General features: G+C 42.2%; 1 protein-coding gene and 1 pseudogene across 1 annotated transcript in view; both read left to right on the top strand.

Annotated features, from left to right (window-relative positions):
- Nek9 (NIMA related kinase 9) overlaps positions 1 to 20,885 on the top strand; it is a 38,946-nt gene that overhangs the window by 8,375 nt on the left and 9,686 nt on the right. Inside the window, exons 7-18 of the mRNA XM_085697375.2 lie at positions 1,062 to 1,172; positions 3,391 to 3,455; positions 7,147 to 7,197; positions 8,151 to 8,343; positions 10,246 to 10,390; positions 12,775 to 12,975; positions 13,155 to 13,201; positions 14,243 to 14,398; positions 16,316 to 16,424; positions 17,502 to 17,663; positions 18,807 to 18,977; positions 19,834 to 19,893. Coding sequence (XP_085553501.2) covers positions 1,062 to 1,172; positions 3,391 to 3,455; positions 7,147 to 7,197; positions 8,151 to 8,343; positions 10,246 to 10,390; positions 12,775 to 12,975; positions 13,155 to 13,201; positions 14,243 to 14,398; positions 16,316 to 16,424; positions 17,502 to 17,663; positions 18,807 to 18,977; positions 19,834 to 19,893 — 1,471 coding nt within the window. The remainder of the gene's footprint in view (positions 1 to 1,061; positions 1,173 to 3,390; positions 3,456 to 7,146; positions 7,198 to 8,150; positions 8,344 to 10,245; positions 10,391 to 12,774; positions 12,976 to 13,154; positions 13,202 to 14,242; positions 14,399 to 16,315; positions 16,425 to 17,501; positions 17,664 to 18,806; positions 18,978 to 19,833; positions 19,894 to 20,885) is intronic.
- Positions 10,645 to 11,553, top strand: LOC148120478 (V-type proton ATPase 16 kDa proteolipid subunit c pseudogene; annotated as a pseudogene).

Consider the following 20,885-nt stretch of genomic DNA (forward strand, 5'->3'; position numbering starts at 1 on the left):
TAACATGGAAATGATGTGTATCTCCCCATGGAGATTTTCTGATATCAAATATGGAGAAAAGCAAATGTAAGGTAATGCAGACTCACTGGTCTATTTCAAGACCCGTTTCTTATCCCAATTGGTATGCCCTCTAATTCTCCCAATAGTAGAGTGGAAGAGAAACAACTTATGGAATGCACAGACTTTGGATGGCATGGTGCCCTGCTTTTTACTATCTGTGATTTTGGACAAGTTATTTTATATTTCTGAGCTCCTCTGTCTGGTTTGTAGTAGTTCCTCAGTCAGGCGATTATAGCTCTGTTACACTGTGTTAACTACTGTATCTTAAGATACTTTGTGAATGTTTTACTGGAGGCAGCTTAGTTAGCAAGGGAATTACAGGAAGAAGCATGCTTAATCATGCTTCTTTTTCTATGTGTGGGGCACAAGGTCTCCTGTAAAGCACGCAGGCCTCACTGTCTATCCAGGGATGACCTTGAACTCTTGTCTCTGCCTCCCTGTGCTCCTTCACCTGGTTGTTTCCCTTTATCTTGAGATTCAGCTGAAGGGTGAGATTGTAATCTGAGGAAGCATACTGTTCACTACACAGTCCTGGTTTTGATATCTGTGCTAGAATTTGATTCATTCCATCCGATAGCAGCAACACATCTCCCCTTCTTCCTAATAGTTCTAAGATGGAATCAGCTCAAAGATGGAATCAGCTCATACAGAACTGTTGCCACTTCCCTGGATAGTCACAAATATCTCCAGGCACCTGCTTGGTAGAATGCTTTTTGCTTTCCTTTTTAAAATTCTTAGTTATTTTATTCATATGAGTATTTTGCCTGCATGTATGTCTGTACACCACTTGAGTTCCCGGTGTCTGCAGAAAGGTAGAAGAGAGTGTTGGATCCTCTGGAATAGGAGTAGCACATAGTTGTGAGCCATCATGTGGGTTCTGGGGATTGAACCTGAGTTCTTTGGAAGAGCACCCAGTCCTCTTAACTGCTGAGCCATTCTTCAGACCTCAATAATGCTATCTTTATATAACTAGGAGCAATGCAGTCATCCTTTTCTTCTAGAACCCACTCAACCTGTGTGTGAAGATTGTGCAGGGGATCCGGGCCATGGAAGTTGACTCTAGTCAGTATTCTTTGGAACTGATCCAGTTGGTCCACGCTTGCCTTGACCAGGTAGGCTTGATGTAGTTATTCATTTATTTCATGTAGCTGCCATGTTTGCGGTATGATGTAGATATGAAACACACAAAACCACATCTCCCTCCTCAGACTTGTCTCAGGATAAGCATTGGTAATTCATGGTATCTGTGTGCTTTTACTTCATTCTACTTTTTAAAATATTTATTTATTTTTATTTTATGTGTATTGGTGTTTTGCTTGCACATAGGTTTGTGTGGCAGCATCTGATCCCCTGGATCTGAAGTTACAGATCTGAAATTACAGTTGTGAGCTGCCATGTGATTGCTGGGAATTGAACCCAGGTTCTCTGGAAGAGCAGCCAATGCTCTTAACAGATAAGAAGTCTCTTCAGTCTTTACTTTTTTCTATTTTGGAAATATGTACTTGTAAGATGATTTTAACATCTAGATTGTGTTCCATTTTTTATGGTCCAGTTTTGGTTTTTGTTTTAAACAAGGTGTCATTACATAGTTCAGGCTAGCCTGGAGCTTGCTGTGATCCTCCAGTCTCAGCCTCCCAAGTGCTGAAACTCTATACACCATCACACCTTGTAGGAAGATTAGTTTGATTTTATAAAACTACAGTCATGCTGGGCTGTGGTGGTGTACACCTTTAATCTCATCACTCAGGAGGCAGAAGCAGGGGGGGATCTCTGTGAGTTCAAGGCCAGCCTGGTCTACTGAGAAAATTCCAGGACAGCCAGGAAACCTGTCTCAGGATAAACAAACAAACAAAAAACAACCTACAGTCAGATACTATTTTAAATTCTGAACATAAAGAATATATATAGCCATATTAAAGTTCCTTTACTGTGTATTGAGTCCTAGTGGTACTGATGGTATGGCCAGAAAGCCACCAGCATCAGAATCACCCAATTGGAGAGTTTTGTATGGAAAAAGAAGAATCCTAGGCCTTACCTCAGACCGCAGAGCCTCTGAATAAAGCCCAGAAATCTCTCTTTACGAGTGCCCAAGGTGACTCAGTGCTTATGTGTTAGGCTTTGAAAGTTGCTATCTTAACTGAGTAGATGAGGAGGGCACATTATACAAATCCTCATTCATAGCAGGGTTTGTCATAGGAGATGATTGATAAACATTAAACATGAGAAAGAGACGTAAGAATAAAGTCATTTTTGTGAAACAAAGTCTGATTATGACTGGCCAGGAACTTGCATTGTAGACCAGGCTGAATCACAAAGATTTACCTGTCTCCACATCCTGAATGCTGGAATTAAAAGTGTGCTTCCCCTACACCTGGCAAGAAACTATAATTTTTTTATTATAGTCTTTTTGTTGTTTTAAAAAATTATTTATTCATATATTTTATGTATATGAGTGTTCTGTCTTCATGCACACCAGAATTGGGAATCAGATCCCATTACAGATAGTTGTAAGCCACTATGTAGTTGCTGGGAATTGAACTCAGAGCCTCTGGAAGAGCAGTCAGTGCTCTTAACTGCTGAGCCATCTCTCTAAGCCCTTTTTTTGAGAACTTCATATATGGATGCTACATCACCCCTATCCCCACTCTCCCCCTCTAATTCCTCTCATGTCCCTCCTCCCAAATTTTTGATTTCTTCTTTAGTTATTATTGACACATGATTATATATGTGCACGTGTCTATAACCTATGGAGTCCAGATTCTAGGGAGAGAAGGATAATTTGCATTGGTCCTGGTTATGTAAAGTTAACATTATTGGGGCTTGGGGGATGGCTCAGCAGGTCCGAGCACTGGGTACTCTTCCAAAGGACGCAGGTCCAATTTGCAAGGCAAGCACCCACATGGTTGCTCACAACTATATGTTACTCCTATTCCAGAGGATCCAACACTCTTGGACAACCTATGTAGGAACTCAATTTGTGGAGAACTCATTGTTCCTTGTTCAGCAGCATTGACTACTGGTAGCTCTTCATGTAGAGCTGAGATCATGTGGACGTTCCCGTCCTTGTTGACATATTAACTGCTGGAGTCATTATGCTGGTCTTATTCAGCAACCATATTATTGAGAATTCATGGGTGCATTTTCCTTATTGTGTCTAGGAAACAGGATATATTAACAGGCATTTTGGGCCTCTCATTCTTGGAAATTATAATTTTAAAGATGAAAGTATGTGCATATTGTTCTTTAGCTAACTTATCTACAAAAGTAAAATTCTTCATTAGATTCCATATTGTCCATTCACTGTAAAAGAAAACCTTTTTTACTGTTTAGGATCCTGAGCAGAGACCCACTGCAGATGAACTTCTGGATCTCCCCCTTCTCAGGAAACGCAGGAGGTAATCTACAAAGATGGTTGACAGTACACGAGGAAGGGTGCTCTTTCCTTCCCCAACACCCTGCTCTCATTGCTTAAGGGTACCTCCTCACTTTTACCTCTTTAACTATTTACTCTGGAATTGTCCTGATATAACCCAAGAGCTGTCTGTCCCTTCATATCTTTTATGCCTACAGTTGAGGCATTAGTAGCCTAAGATTTGCATTTAGGTGCTTAGGGTAGGGGTTTTTTTGTTTGGAGACAAGACCTTGCTCTGTAACCCAGGCTGACATCAAACATGCCATCCTCCTGCCTCAGCTTCCCAAGCACTGAGATTATAGGCATCCATCAGTCGATTTTTAGTTTTTGGAAGAACCTCCATACTATAGCATATTAATTTGTATTATCACCAACAGTGTATAAGTCCTGTCTTTCCTCATTCTTGCCAGTTATGTTACTTTTTAGCTCTTTTGAGGACGGTCTTCTAATTGGGACAAGAAAATCTCCCCAGGTTTTGATTTGCTGTCTTGGTGATGGTGATATTGAATTTTTCTTATATACATGTCATTTTGTTTCTTTTTTTTATGTTTAAGGGTGTCTATTCAAATTACTATTTTAAAAATGAAGTTATCCCAGCACTCAGGAGGCAGAGCAGGCGTATCTCTGTGAGTTCGAGCCAGCCTGGTCTACAGAGCGAGTTCCAGGACAGCCAGAGAAACCCTGTTTACAAACAAACAAAAAAATGAGGTTAGGGTTATTTTCTTAATTGAATATTCAAGTTCTTCATGTGTTCAAGAAATTAGCCCCTTATCAGATGAAGCTTGTCAGTATTTTCTCCTACCCTATAGGCTGTTTCTTCACTATGTTGTTTCCTTTGCTGTATAGAAGCTTTTTAATTTGATGTATCCCATGTTTCAGTTTTGCTCTTATTGCCTCTGCTTTGTCTTATCTATGTTCTGAACCTCTTTTTCCTGTATTTTCTTTTAATCCTTCTTTTTTTTGTTGTTTTTTGTTTTTTGTTTTTCGAGACAAGGTTTCTCTGTCTCTTTGGTGCCTGTCCTGGAACTAGCTATTGTAGACCAAGCTAGCCTCTAACTCACAGAGATCCACCTGCTTCTGCCCCTCGAGTGCTGGGATTAAAGGTGTGCGCCACCACGGCCCATCCTGCTAATTTTTCTATAGTTTAGAGTAAAATTTTTGTTCCATAACTATTTTTTTCCTGGTTTTTAGTTGTTTTGTTTTTTAAGATTTATTTTTATTTTTTGTGTGTCTAATTGCATGTATGTTTGCACCACATACATACCTGGTGCCAAAGAGAACCAAAGAGGGCCACAGATGGCCTTGGACTGGAGCTGCAGTCCTTGTGAGCTGCTGTAGGGATACAGGATCAAAGCCCTGGTTCCTGTCAGGGCAACCAGTGCTCTTCACCACTGAGCCGTCTCTCCATTCCCTTTGTTTTATTCATTTTTTAGGATATCTTTTATTTATTTTTTTTAAGATTTATTCATTTATTATATACACAACATTCCTTCCATGTATGCTTGCTGGCCAGAAGAGGGTACCACATCTCATTATAGATGGCTGTGAGCCACCATGTGGTTGCTGGGAATTGAACTCAGGACCTCTAGAAGGGCAGTTAGTGCTCTTAACCTCTGAGCCATCTCTCCAGCCCCCTATTCTTTTTTTTTTTTAAGATTTATTTATCTATTAAGTATACAGTGGTCTGTCTGCATGTATGCCTGCAGGCCAGAAGAGGACACCAGATCTCATTTCAGGTGGTTGTGAACCACCATGTGGTTGCTGGGAATTGAACTCAGAACCTTTGGAAGAGCAGGCAGTGCTCTAAACCACTGAGCCATCTCTCCAGCCCTTTTATTTATTCTTGTGCAGTTTAATACATGTATGCGATATATCTTGATCATATTTACCACCAATTCCTCCCTTTCACATCCCCAGAGGCTTCCAGAATTTGCCCCTCCCACCTTCATACCTTCTCACTTAAAAAAAAAAAAGACAACCTATTGCCTATTGAATCTTAGATACTGTTGCTTAGGGGACATTAGTTGGTCCTGTTGATCAGATCTTCACAGGTAACTCTAACTTCAGTGAGCTCACGAGAACATCAGCCACGCCATGTCAAAAGACAGCCTTTCATAGCTTTCTTCTCATCATCTAGCTCTTAAACTCTCCCAGCTCCCTCTTCCCCAGTGTTTCCTGAGCCTTGTTGTTTTATAACCAGTATTTCAATATCTAGAATTATGTGTTATACAGCCTATGTTTCTATTTATGTTCTGTGCATATTCAGGCACTATTATCATTTGCAATTCATTAAGCATGTTTAAATTTATATATAGCTTATTTTTCAACAATAAAATTATGACTTTAATTTCTTAACTGAAATTTTTCAATTAATTTTTAATTAAATATTTTATTTTGCACTTTGTGCTTTGTAAAATGTAAGATGCAGAGAAAAAATAGAATGAAAAGCATAAATACAGTAAGTTGTGTAAAATACTCTGGAGACACAGTTTTATTTGGCTAGATTAGTGATTCTAGACCTGGCCAAGTTCTCTGAAGAGCTTTCAAAAGTTATTGATGCCTGAGAATTCTGCACATAAATTTATGTAGAATGGTGAGCCTGCTGGAATACAGGTTGTGAGTAAAGAGAAAAAGGGTGGAGACTCTAGAAGGTCAAACTTAGTTCACAAGAGAGTTCACAGGCTGGAAAGATGGTTTAGGGTTTAAGCATTTGCTGCTTTTGCAGAGGATCTGAGTTCAGTGCAGCTCACAGCTACTTGTAACTCCAGTTCCAGGTAATCTGACTCCTCTGGCCTCTGGTAGCATCTGCATTCATGTGCATATATGTCCCCCCAACACACAAATAAAAATAGAATAAATCTTAAAAAGAAAGAGAGTACAGAAGAATTAGGTGTTTGATGTGATGAGAGGGGTGCCTAAAGAAGTTGGACAATAGAACTTGTATCCCTTGTTAGGTTAGTTTAAGACATAAGGACTGATTGGGATTCTCCCAAGCAAGGCTGGCCAGGAGGCGCTGCTGTGTTTTTGAGTCAGAAGGGAAGCCAAGCTGCCTAGAACCAAGGTAGAAAGATTGGGCAGGAAGAGTAGCAGAAAGGGTACAATAGTTTAGTATAATGACGTATAGCAATGGAAGGCCACAGCCATTGGGAGATCACAAGTTAAGTTCTAGACCAGTCTGTACTATATAGGAAGACCCTATGTTAGGAGAGGAGAGAGGGAGGGAGAGAGGAAATTTTAAAAGGTGCTGTGTAAGAAGACTACAGAAATGGCATGGTGAAGAAAGGGAGAGGAGGGTCAGAGTTGACAAGAGTTGATTAGAAGAGAAGGAAGGATTGTCAGTTATAAAAATGGTGAACTCAGAAAGAAAATCTGACTTGGCAGAAAGATAACAAGCCCAGGATTGGAGATGTTGTGTTTGTGAATTAGTGGGCAGATCAGATGGAGAGGCTCTCAGGGCTCCCTATTCCATTCTGGACCATTTCTCATACATATAAAGCAAAGACCTCAAATGCTGCCACCTTGTACTTAACAAGTCATACACTGTCAGGTCTGTGTAACTCAGTTGTGCAATGCATGCATATGGTTATAAGATTTAGTCCATGAAATGTATTAAAGGAACATGGTTGTAATGTACCTAGTATTTTACTTACATAACTTTATTTTTCTTTTGGTAGAGAGATGGAAGAAAAAGTCACTTTGCTTAATGCACCTACAAAGAGACCAAGGTAATGCTCAAGAGACTCTGGGACTATTATATATCCTCAGTTCCTGATATGGGAGGCTTACTTGAGCCTGCGCATTATTTGATCCCCACAACCTGTGTGTCAATTTAGGAGCCACCATAGGCTTAAATGTCTGATAGTCATTTCTTATTTTTTATTTTTTAAGATTTATTTGTTCTATGAGAGACAGAGAGAGAGAGAGAGCGCGCGCACCTATTGTCTGTGTCTGTGTCTGTATTGTGTGCATGCAGGTGCCTTCAAAGACCAGAAGAGTGCATTGAATCCCCTGGAGCTAGATTTTCAGACAGTTATGAGCCACTGATATGGTTGCTGGAAACTGTTCTCTGAAAGAGCTCTACATACTGCTGAACCATCTCTCCAGCCCCTACGGAGTGTTTTTGTTGTTTTGTATGCTTTTTTAATGTGTGTGACTGTTTTGCCTACTTGTATGTCTGTGTACATGTGTGTCTGGTCTCTACAGAGGCCACAAGGTCTCAGATCCCTTGGAACTGGAGTTTGAGCTGTCACTGAGTGCTGAGACTCAAACCTGGGTCCTCTGGAAGAGCAACTAGTTCTCTTAGTCACTACGCCCTCTCTAGCCCCCAGAGAGTCTTTTCTGAAGAGAAAAGGAAAGCCATAATTTCCCCTCAAAATAAAGTGGATGTTAGTACCATGATGAATGTTTTAAAAATGGAGCTGGAATCTGGTCTGGCTGAGCTGTGTTGAGGCCTGTTATGAAAAAAGGTTGAAAGAACATACTTTCTCATGCCAAAATTGGCAGTTTTCCCAAGGGAATAGTCTTTTTTTTTTTCTTTTGTAAAAGAAACATACATCCCACACTGCTCTAAAGATCAAACCAAGGTTTCATGCTTGCTATGCAAGCACTGAGCTACATCCCCAGTCTGATTAGAAACAATTTTTATGTTAAATATGCCTTTGTTGGGACTTGCTGGCAGGTCAAGCACTGTGACTGAAGCACCCATTGCTGTGGTAACGTCAAGAACCAGTGAAGTCTATGTTTGGGGTGGTGGAAAATCTACACCCCAGAAATTGGATGTCATCAAGAGTGGCTGTAGTGCCCGACAGGTGTGCGCAGGGAACACCCACTTTGCTGTGGTCACTGTGGAGAAGGAACTATACACTTGGGTGGTAAGTAGAGTAGGCTACAAGCCCATTGCGTCTGGATTGCAGGCATCTGTTAGCTGTCTTGTGCTGTAGGAATGAGACGAGCGGTCGGACATGAACCCTGTAGAGCAGCTGTGGCTGTGCAGTTTACTCATGGAGCTGCACTCCTAGGGCGTAGGGCCACCTAGTAATGGTTTCTGGATAAATGGATGAGAGAGGGAAAGAAAATTGAGAGAACCTTGGGTTTGGGTTCAGAAGACTGAGCTGTCTGTCATGGACAACTAGATGATTTCAGCTATGTCAGGTACTTGTGTTCTGTGATCACAAGTGTTAGAGCAGTTAGTACCTGTGAAATGTTTTGTAACAAAGGAAGGACTTGCTATGTCAGAAAACCTCCCAGTCCCTCATCATGAATGAAAATAGCCAAGAGTTTCCCTTTGTTGTCCTCTGAATTTGGGCTCTGTCTTTCAACTTTTGCTGTTGTTTATTGTTGCATTTTTATTTTTTGAGATAGAATCTTAACTCTGTAGCCAAGGCTGATCTAGAATTTGCAGCCTCTCAAGTGCTAGGGTTATAGATGTGTACCACCAATGTGTTTTCTGCCTTTTCCAGATCTCTAACTCTCCTCACCTACAGTACAGCTTCCATCCTTGCCACACAGTTACCAAACGATCTATAAACTGCGAAAATAAACATCCTTTGTCTGACCTAGGTTGACTTCTCTGTAACACCTAGCGCAATTGACTGCTCCCTCTTTGAGGTTCTGTTTTGACTTGACTGGCTTTCTAGTTCATTGCTGTGCCTTCTGTAGGTACATTTCAGGCTACTTGCTACTCCCATCCCTGCCCTGATCCTGCTTCCTCTCTGAGGGAGCTCTTCTATTTTTCAGTGGCTTCAACTTTCTTCATAGGTGTGTGGTATGAGAGTAGACTATGAGTAATTGTAAAATTAAAAGAATAAGTGATTTGGCCTTAGTAACAAAGGATGACCTTGTCCCTTAAAGAATTAGCTGGAGGCAACTGCCTGAAGTGGAATGAAAGTAATACCTTACAACTGTTTATTAAAGGGTTTGTGCCTGAGTCGGTGCGTGGAGAGATGGCTGTCTCTGAAACTGTTGCAGAGCCATGAGAACTGTTCTCATCACTGTGTCCTGGATAGAACCAAATTCTCTCTTTTTTCTTATTTTTGTTTTCTTTTATTTCTTTTGATATAGCTATAGTCTTTTTAACTGTTCTGTTTTAAGGAATCCGACCAAAGTTTATAAAACTTCTAGTCCAGGTGGTTTTCAAGAGGTTTTACTCATTTAAAAAGTATTCTGGTTAGTTTTTGTCGACACAAACTAGTCACCTGGAAAAAGGCAACCACAGTTGATGAATTGCCTCCATCAGATTGGAATATTGTGGGGCATTTTCTTCTGCTTTTACTTCCTGACTTGAGCTCCTGCCCTGGCTTTCCTTGATGATAGACTATAAGCTGTAAGCCCTTTCCTCTCCAAGTTGCTTTAAGTCATGGTATTTATCACAGCAGCAAATTAGAACAAAAAGCAATCAAATTATACTCTATAATGAACTTTTCAGCATCACCCATAGTTAAACATGTAGTTCATGTTACACTAAAATAGTGACAAGATTTGAAATTTGTCCTGATGCCTGATGGATATGAATCTGGATGTGTTTAAAGTCTTCTTTACCTGTAGGTAGGGTTTATATTAACCTTTGAAATGCTTTATCTTACTAAGGCATAGCGGTGAACAAGAGGCAGAAATAGGCAACTTGCCCAGCCTGGCCTACAGAGAGTTTGAGGACAGCCAGTGCTATGTAGTGAAAACTTATTCCTCTTCCCCCACTTGTTTTTCTTCAGAAGTGATGTTAAAGATTAACTTTTATTGTAAAAAGTTAAAACTTCACAAGATCTCTTTTTTAACAGAACATGCAAGGGGGCACTAAATTACACGGTCAGCTAGGACATGGAGACAAAGCTTCCTATCGACAGCCAAAGCATGTGGAAAAGTTGCAAGGGAAAGCTATCCACCAAGTGTCATGTGGTGATGATTTCACTGTTTGTGTGACAGGTAAGCCACTTACGAAAAACATCTTGAGTACATTTAGTATGGGACATTGTACTAATGCTGTGCCATTTTAGTTGAGATTTTATAGCAAAAGATTACCAAAAACAAAAAAACAAAAACAAAAACAAAAAGGGTGTTTAGAGCACAGTAGCTGACTGGCGGGGTCGCCTTCACTTCAGCTACCTTGAGAACCTTCGCCGCTTGCCCACTCGCTCTCCCGCCATCCTACCCCAGCCGCCGGCTAAGCTTGTCCTCTCCCCGCTTGCAGACATGGCTGACATCAAGAACAGCCCTGAATATGTTGCGTTTTTTGCTGTCGTAGGCGCTTTGTCCGCCATGGTCTTCAGTGCCATGGGAGCCGCCTATGACACAGCCAAGAGTGGCACTGGCATCGCAGCTATGTCGGTCATGAGGCCGGAGATGATCATGAAGTCCATCATCCCAGTGGTTATGGCTGGGATCATCGCCATCTATGGCCTGGTGGTGGCAGTACTTATCGCTAACTCCCTGACCCATAGCATTACCCGCTACAGGAGTTTTCTTCAGCTGGGTGCTGGCCTGAGCGTGGGGCTGAGTGGTCTGGCTGCTGGCTTTGCCATTTTGCATCGTGGGGGATGCTGGTGTTCGGGGCACTGCCCAGCAGCCACGACTGTTCGTGGGCATGATCCTGATCCTCATCTTCGCGGAGGTGCTTGGCCTCTATGGTCTCATCGTGGCCCTAATCCTCTCCACAAAGTAGCCCTTTTCCACCACCAGTCACAGGATAGGATGTAAAGACCACCCCTCCTCATTCCAGAACGAACAGCCTGACACACACAATCACAGGCAGCTGCCCCCTCAGTAGTTGTTCTTGTAAATATGCAGTGTCCTAGTGCCCATTGTCTGTTGCCCCCGCCTGGTCCCTGCCGCCCCGTGCTGTGGACATCGGGCCCATTCATCTCCCATCCAGGCCCCTGACCAGTGAGGATATCAGCCTCTGGCTACCCCACCCATCGCCCTAGAGTGCTCTGTGTATAAGGATGAAATAGAGTTGTCATTTTTCTCTTCACTGGATGTTTATTTATAAAAGATTTGACCTATTCATGCATCTGTGGAGCAGCCCTGTCTCCCAACTATATAGTAATCATTAGTAAAATGTTGCCTGTGGGGTTCCTGTTGCTGAGACTCCTTGGATGGAGCCACCCTCCCCCCAACCTTGGACAACCAGGGTGGAAGGGTAGCATGTACAGCGCACCAGGGCTGGCTCCCAGCTGTGTCCAATAAAAGTTCTCGGATATGAAAAAAAAACAAAAAAAAACGTTAAGCAAATATATTTATTAATAACAACAGTCCCAAGTCTGGGGAGAATATCTCAGAGCACTTGTATAGCAGAGGCAAGGCCATAAATTCCATTCCCAACACTAAGACGAACAAAAGGAACTTCCCAGGTTGCTATGGTGTGTAGTGATAAGCAGGGAGAGAAAGGTGGGTAATAGGGAGAAAGGAGAAAGCTACTGTGTGTTCTGTTTAGGCTTTGACAACACAAAATCAGGAGAAAAGTTACATTTAGTTTTGAGTTCTCATACTTTATAGTCCTCGGTATTTTTTTCTTTTCTTTTCTTTTCTTTTTCAAGACAGGGTTTCTCTGTGTAACAGCTTGGCTGTCCTGTAACTTACTTTGCAGACCAGGTTGGTCTCAAACTCACAGAGATCTGCCTGCCTCTGCATCACCAGTGCTGGGATTAAGGCTTGTGCCACCACCTCCTGACTTTGTTTTTGGTTTTTCAAGACAGGGTTTCTCTGTGTCACAGCCCTGGCTGTCCTGGAACTCATGCTGTAGACCAGGCTGTCCTCGAACTCACAGAGATCTGCCTACCTCTACCTCCCAATTACTGGGATTAAAGGTGGGCACCACCACCTCCTGGCTACTTTTTAATTTTATGTATATGTGTATATCTGAATGTGGGTTTGTGCACATGAATGTAATACTTAGTGTGAGGGTTGAAGGAGGGCCTCAGATCCCCCTGAAACTGGGCTTATAATTGTGAGCTGCCCTGGCATGGTTGCTAGATATCAAACTTGGGTCCTTTGGAAGAATAGTACATATTAACTGCTGAGCAAACTAGTCCCATCCTTGGTATTTCTTTCTGTCTACAAAACAGGGAAGGCTCCAGGAAAATTTGAAGATCATTTAACATGATAATCTTAGAATCTCCATTACAATAGTAATACTATACATGGTTCCCTATCTACAACAGCTCTGCTTGTTTGTGTGGGCTGGCTTTCTGACTTCTGATATGATCATGTCTTGTGTGACACCATTGGCTAAGGTAGTCCTCGTTCCAGCTCTGCCCAGCTTTCTGACGGGACACTAAGTCCTTTCTGATGGGTTTTCTTTCCTTTTGCAGATGAGGGTCAGCTCTATGCCTTTGGATCAGACTACTATGGCTGCATGGGGGTGGACAAGGTTTCTGGCCCGGAAGTGCTAGAACCCAAGCAGCTAGACTTTTTCCTCAGCAATCCAGTGGAGCAGGTCTCCTGTGGGGACAATCATGTGGTGGTTCTGACCCGAAACAAAGAAGTCTACTCTTGGGGCTGTGGTGAATATGGTAGGTGAAGCCTGCTTCCTTCCACTTCTTTCAGGTGCTCCTCATAATTTCAGTCTTTGAGCACCTAGATATCAAATAGCCTTTCTTCAAGACAGGCTAATTCAGAAAGAGTTTTAGAGCATCTTCCTGGGGAAGAACGCCCTTGATAACAATGACTGTCATTCTTTTGTGTGTTTCAGGACGACTGGGTTTGGATTCAGAAGAGGATTACTATACACCACAGAGGGTAAACTGAGAAACAGCTTCTCCTATAGCCTGTCTAAAACACAGACTCCAAGCAAAAGGACATCCTCTCTCCCGACTCTCATAACAGTTTTCCTGAAGTCTTTCCTGTCTAGGAGACTGATGATCTAGGGTTCCTGATTTAGCACTATGTGGTCTTGTCATCCGACTGAATCACAGAAAATTGAGAAAGTGGATAGAGCTATTATGGACACTGGAGTCACGTCTTACTCAGATGTGAAATTAAAATCAGCACATAAAACAGAAAGTGTCACAGACAGCTCAGTCTCCTTAAGGAAGTGACATGTTATCTGTTACCCCAGCTTTCCATTTCTATGGTTGAACACCAGGTGAACGGTCTTTGCTTAGAGGCTGTGCAGTAGGAGACATCGTGTCTGATTACTGTCTGAACTGCCAGAGCTGGCACTGTAAGAGGCTGCCAGGACCTGAGTCAGCTAAAGGCACACCTCTCTTACATGCCTCAGGCCAGGCTTACCTGACACTGGAAGGTTAACTACCGCTATCTGCAGTACAATACATCTACAGGTGCCAGTTTTTATGCGTATCCTAAGGATTAAATAATGCATATAGAGACAGCCATTCCTCTTGTGAAAAGAATCTGAGGGTCAAGGTTTTACACGTGTCCATGGTCCCATCTAATACCCTTCATTCTCTAACCCTGACTTATAAACTGTAGGATACAGAAGTCCTAGCTGCTAACCTCTGTACACTGTCTAAAAGACTGAAATGTCCAGGGTGCCGTGTTTCTACCATAACTATTCAGGAACCTCTATGTCTGAAGACAAAGCCAAATAGAGATTAAAGCTCCCCTTCTCCCAAGCTTATCTACAGTCTCCCCTCTATAGACTGACAGGGAACATCTGTTCATTCTAACCCAGCCTTTCCCTCCATGCTGTACAACTGGAGTGCGTGTTAGCAAGAGTGACCTCCAAGCTGCTGGGCAGCATGACGATGGAACTTGAGGGCTCTTTTCTAATATGAATTATCTATTTGGGATTTTTTTTCCCAACCTTTTTTCTTGCAGGTAGATGTTCCAAAGGCTTTAATCATTGTTGCAGTTCAATGTGGCTGTGATGGGACCTTTCTGCTCACCCAGTCAGGCAAAGTGCTGGCCTGTGGACTCAATGAGTTCAACAAACTGGGGCTGAATCAGTGCATGTCTGGAATCATCAACCATGAAGTGAGTGGCCCTGGAGACTTTAACCACATCAGCAGAATTCTGGGTTGGGATTTTTTGACTTAAGAATAAAGTGATCTCACAGACGTTATGTTCAACAAAAGAAGCCAGCCACAAAAGAGCATATGATTATATTGTGTGACATTCAGGGACAGGCTAAGTGAGCATGGTGGCAGTAGTCAGAGCTACTTCAGAGAAGTGTAGGTCTTCGTGGAATTTTGTTTTGGTTTTTTATCTTATTGTATTTCTTTGCTTTGTTCGGGGACAGGGGTCTGAATCAAAAGTAGGAGAATTACCTAAGTGGCCTCTGTCTTGATCAGGGTGGTGGTTTTACAAATGTGTTGGTACATAAGCTAAATGATAGTGCATGCCTTTAATTTTAGCACTCAGGAAGCTGAGGCAGGAGGATCTTTAGTTTGAGACCAACCTGGAGTATGTAACAAGACCCCTTTAAAAACCAAAGACGAAAATCCCACAAATGCTTATGTGCAGTAGGTTTTACAGTTACACCTCAGCAAAGTTGGCTGCAAAGGGTAAAGAGAGAGTTCAGATTTCATCTTTTTGTTTTTCAAGACAGGGTTTCTGTACTGAACAGCTCTGGCTGTACTGGAACTCACTCTGTAGACTAGGCTGGTCTCAAACTCAGAGATCCATCTGCCTCTGCCTCCCGAGTGCTGGAATTTAAGGTGTGTGTCACCTCTGCCTGTCAGGGACAAGAATATTGTGCCAATGAAAAGTAGTATTTTTATGTCTCTGTAGATTCCTGACTTACTGATCTCACATAAACTTACCAAGGGTAAATACCGTTCCACATTTTCAGGTTGTGTTTTTTTGTTTTGTTTTTTGTTTTTGTTTTTTGGTTTTTTGGTTTTTCAAGACAGGGTTTCTTGTGGCTTTGGAGCCTGTCCTGGAACTAGCTCTTGTAGACCAAGTTGGCTTCAAACTCACAGAGATCCACCTGCATCTGCCTCCCGAGTGCTGGGTTTAAAGGCGTGTGCCACTACTGCCCGGCCAGGTTGTGTTAGTATCATGAGTTTTTGTCATTTCTAAAGATCAAGTCTGTTCCCTGCCCTTCCCCTTCAAATGCAAAAAGAAAAAAGAAAAAGAAAAATCAAGTAAATTTACAGTTCCCTAACTTGATGAAAGAGTTAATTTGTATGTGGTGTCTGAATTCCAGTTTCAGGAGAGCACAAACTCAGGGTAAAGGCTGGAGAGTGATAGTTTGAAAGGCATCTTCAAATTTGCAGCTTAATTTTGTGGTTTGTTAAAATGCAGATTTGTTGTGAACTTCATTTACATGGATTTTTTGTTGTTGGTTTTGGTTTTTCTCTGTGTAGTCTTGACTGTCCTGGAACTCTCTCTGTAGACCAGGCTATCCTCGAACTCAGATACCCCTGCCTCTTCCTCCTGAGTGCTAGTATTGAAGGCATTCACTATCACTGCCCTGCTACATGGTTTTTTGGTTTGTTTTGTTTTTTGCTTTTTAATATCAGAGGAATATGTGTTATGAAATTTTGTGAAACACTACCTTGTAGGTAAAATTAGATCACAATATCTGATTTCTTTGTAAGTTGAAGAGCAAATTTACCCTGCTCTTCCTTGTTAAAGAGGCAGAGCGTGCAAGCAACACAGATTCAATTATTCTGTCCTTAGATCATAATCTCCCGAGATGAAGAGTTCTTGTGTTGCATGCTTTAATTCAGAATGTAGGCTTTATACTCAGAAATCCCTGCTTCTTATATCAAATTCTGATTCTGTATTGAGCTTATTTCTTATGTCCTGTTGAAGATGGGAAGCTATGTGGCACCCTCTCTTAGCAGTTTTTGTTTGAAAGGCCTTTTCCATCCTCAGCCTGCCCCACCACCACCATCACCATTGTTTGCTTTATGAGTCTGTTGCTCTGTGTTTTACTTGTCTCAGGCATACCATGAAGTGCCCTACACGACCTCCTTTACCTTGGCCAAACAGTTGTCCTTTTACAAAATCCGTACCATTGCCCCAGGCAAGACTCATACAGCTGCTATTGATGGTAAGTTGTTCAGCTGTGTCATATGCCTTCAAAGCTCAGGTTCTTTTGTGCTGTGAAATATTAGCTTTCTTAATAATCCTCTTAATGCATCCTCTGACTTCTCCCTAGTACTCAGTATTATGTTATTAACAAATTAGGCATATAAGCACAGATTTTTTTGAAAATGATTTCTATAAATACAAAATGAATGTGCACTTTAATAAGAACACCACACTTCGAGCTGGAGAGATGGCTCAGTGGAGTGGTTAATAGTGCTTACTTGCTGGTCTTCAGAAGACCCAAGTTCCATGTCCAGCACCCAATTTGGATTGCTCAAAAGTGACTATAACTTCAGCTTCAAGGGATCTGATACCCTCTTCTTACCTCTGAGGACACATATACATATGACATACACACAGAGAGACAAATACATACATACATACATACATACATACATACATACATACATATATATGTGTGTGTGTATATATATAGTCAATAAATAAATAATTGTTTGTTTTCTGAGGCAGGGTTTCTCAGTGTGGCCGGGGCTGACTTGGAAATCGATCTGTAGACCAGGCTGGCCTCAAACTTGGAGATCCTCTTGCCTCTGTCTCCTGAGTGCTGGGATTAAAGGCATGCACCACCATGCCCAGCTATAAATACTCTTAAAAGAATAAAAACCATATTTATGATTGGTACCTACTGTAAGTATTCTAAATTAAGGGTAGTACCTTTCTCTGAATTTAAAATGCAATGTTAGTTTGGTCCCAGGAACTTACATGGTAAAACAGTTTTGTTCCCTGAAAGTTGTCTCTGACCGCAGTTATGGCGCGTTCATCCTCCTATGCATGCACAATAAATAAATTGCTTTGTTTTGGGGGGATTTTTTCCTGTTTTGGTTTTAATATTGTTTGAAATATTGGAAAAATGCTATGGTCAGAGGTTCTGATTGATCACACTGCTTAGATACTCTACCTCAAGATCATCTGGGTAGCTCCATATTTCTGTCTTCTAGTGCATGGAGCCTGCATTGCTGTATCTTCTCTGTTTCATGATTCATTTGTGATTGGCTGTTTATTTTTGCTTCTCCTTCAGAACGAGGCCGGTTGCTGACTTTTGGCTGTAATAAGTGTGGGCAGTTGGGTGTTGGGAATTATAAGAAGCGCCTGGGAATCAACTTGTTGGGGGGACCCCTTGGTGGGAAGCAAGTGATCAGGGTCTCCTGTGGCGATGAGTTCACCATTGCCGCCACTGACGGTGAGTCTGTCTATGCTTTGTTCCTGCTTTCCAGATAGCTGGCTGGGTTAATTCTGTCTAACTGGTATATGTCCAATGTAGCAAATTTTTTATAGGCCAGATTTTTAGATAATGGCAGGTTGATATCCTAAGTTCACCTGTTTTGTTTTTTTTTTTTTAATTTTGACATTTTTGGTAAAGTATCTCCAGAACTGTTGAGTACTTCTGTCTTGTACAGTACCGTGTTGGTCCCAATCAGCATTGGCTGGGTATGTGGGAAGAAGCACACATAGGTGCTGTGCTAAAGACGGCCACCTCTTCTCCTCCATGAGCCCATTCCTTTACACTCCCCTCTGTTCCTCTGCAGACTCTTACTCAGTCAGCGCCACCCTGAGCTCTCCAGGCTCATCAGCAAGTCCTGTTGACTGTGTTCCAAATATACCCAACAGTTTCTTGCTATTATCCATACGTCAACTGGTCTTTGCTTCCACCTTTGCTCTTTTGCAGTTGGTTTTCATCATAACCGCAGAGGTTCTCTTAAATACCTCCTGCTCTTACGGCTTGGTTCAAGTCAGGCTTGCACGGCCCCTATGACCAGGACCTCTCCTACCATAGTCCCTCTGTCTTACTTTGCTCCTGAGAACCGCCTCCTTCTGTGCCTGTGCAGCCTTGCTCTTGCTCTTAAGTCTGCCTGGAAACTCGCTCAGTTCAAAGAGTGCGCCTCTGAGCACTTTCTCTCAAGTGGTGACTTGCCATCCCACCGCTACTCACATCCTTCATGTTTCACCAGCACCCCGTCCTTCACAGCACTTGCCATAGTCGGAAATAGGGGAGAGCTGTTTGTCTCGGTGTTGTTATTCTCCCCACTGAAGCCACTGGAGCAAGGACTTGGCCTTATGTCCTGCCTCAGACACCTTAAGCAGCACTTGCTATCAAGTAGATTCTCTTACTTGTTCGAATGAACAAGCAAATGGGTGAGTGAATGAATGAATGGCAGGCATAGAAGTAGTAGTCATTTTTACCAGGGTGGGATCAGGAAGAGTTTTAGGCTCTATATAGAGAAATATTCAGATTTTCTTTAATTTGGTACTTAGTTGGACATCTTTCTAGTTCTAGAACTAGGCAGTTAGTGTCCTATTAATCTGCTATTTAATTTTTTCCCAGATAATCACATTTTTGCCTGGGGAAATGGTGGCAACGGCCGCCTGGCAATGACTCCCACAGAGAGACCACATGGCTCTGATATCTGTACCTCATGGCCTCGGCCTATTTTTGGATCACTGCATCATGTCCCAGACCTTTCTTGCCGTGGCTGGCACACCATTCTTATTGTTGGTAAGGGTTTCATATATATGGAGTTGGGGTGACTTGGGCAGGACTGACATTGTTGGAAACAGAAGTATCCTGAAGCAGAGGCTGCAGAGGCTGCTTCTTCAAGACATGTGCTGGATGGTAGGAACAGAACAGTTTTGTTTCCCAAATTAGTCATCTGATAGTTCTTCTCTATTGGACTCTTTTGTGTCAGGGTCATGTAGCTCAGTGTAGCTTCAAACTCAGTACTTAGTAGCCAAAAATTACCTTGAGTTCCTGATCCTTCTGCCTCCTGAGTGCAGGCAGATTTTATTTTATTTTATTTTATTTTATTTTATTTTATTTTATTTTAGAGACAGCATTTTTCTATGTAGCCTTAAAGCCTGTCCTGAAACTCTGGAACTCGCTCTGTAGACCAGGCTGGCCTTGAACCCACAGAGATTCACCTGCCTCTGCCTTCTGAGTGCTGAGATTAAAAGCATGTGCCACCACCACCTGGCTCATTAATTCTTTTAAAAGAAAATTTCCATGCTTTTTTGCCGAAACATTACTTTGAACTCCATGATAAAGCCTTGGCTTTTATAAATCTTAGTGCTGCTCCATCCTTGACCAATTTCATCAGGATTTTGTGTAGGATTTAGGAATTATTACTTTGTAAAGCTTCCGCGACACTTCCAGCAAAGGTAGAAAACTCCCACCACAGTACTATGGGTATAGTAGCTCGGTAAATGTTTCACTTCTGAGACTGACTTGTAAATAGTAAGTACTAGATTACTGGGAGTCAGAGATGCCAGTGACCACTTCCTCCCTGCTCTGTCTCCCTTCACTCTTCCTGCCAGTGTCTGTGTACAGTGCTTACCTGTTGCATATTTTTCCCCAGAGAAAGTATTGAATTCTAAGACCATCCGTTCTAACAGCAGCGGCCTGTCTATCGGAACCGGTAAGTGGGTTGGGAAGCTGTGATTAGGAGGGAAGGTTGTACTATGGTGAGTGTTGCTGCTCTGACATAGTTATCAGGGTGATTGTATCTTCCATGCCTGCATCAGCTGTGGAAGTGAGTGAGAGGCTTGCTCTTCATTGTGATGTGAAATCTGTATTCCTTATCATCCTTGAGACTTTTACTTCCATGCCATTCCAGGTAGTCTAGTCTTTAAAAATTTACAGCCCTTTGAAGGCAGAGGCAGGTGAATTTCCATGAGTTCGAGGTCAGAGTGGTATATATATAGCAAGTTCCAGGACAGCCAGAGCTACATAGTGAGACCCTGTCTCCAAAAACCATACAAAATTTATGTTCCCAATAGGCCCTCAGAAAGTAAAGTCATTTAAACCTTCAACTTAGGAAAGTCAGCCCAAGTCCTCTATTAGTTTCCCATCTATAGCTCTCTTCATGGTTCTCTAGTACCTGAGCCTGTGCCAGGAAACTGAAACTGTCCCGATTTCCACCTGTGAGAAGTCATGTGTGTGTTGATGTTTCAGAATTTATCTTGTTATTTTGTGGAAACTTAAGAGGTGTTTGGCTCAGTGTTGAAAAACTTTTTACATAAGGCAAATGCTAGTGGAAGATACTGCTAGTGAATTGCCTGCCAGACACGCGCTAGGATTTGGAAAACAGGCATGAATTATGGTGATCATAACATAAAAATAAGCCTGCCATGGTGGCACATGCTTATAATCCTAGCACTGGGAAGATGTAGCAGTAAGATCAGAAGTTCAAGGCCATCCTCAGCTACTTGCCAAGTTTAAGGCCAGTCTTTATGTCTAAAGACTCTGTCTCAAGAATAAAAATTTATAAACTGGGCAGTAGTGGCACACGCCTTTAATCCTAGCACTCAGGAGGCAGAGGCAGGCAGATCTCTGTGAATTTGAGGCCAGCCTGGTCTACAAAGCAAGTTCCAGGATAGCCAAGGCTACACAGGGAAACCCTGTCTCCAA

The sequence above is a fragment of the Myodes glareolus genome, chromosome 11, assembly GCF_982192425.1.
Source record: "Myodes glareolus chromosome 11, mMyoGla1.1, whole genome shotgun sequence".
Lineage (NCBI taxonomy): Eukaryota > Metazoa > Chordata > Mammalia > Rodentia > Cricetidae > Myodes > Myodes glareolus.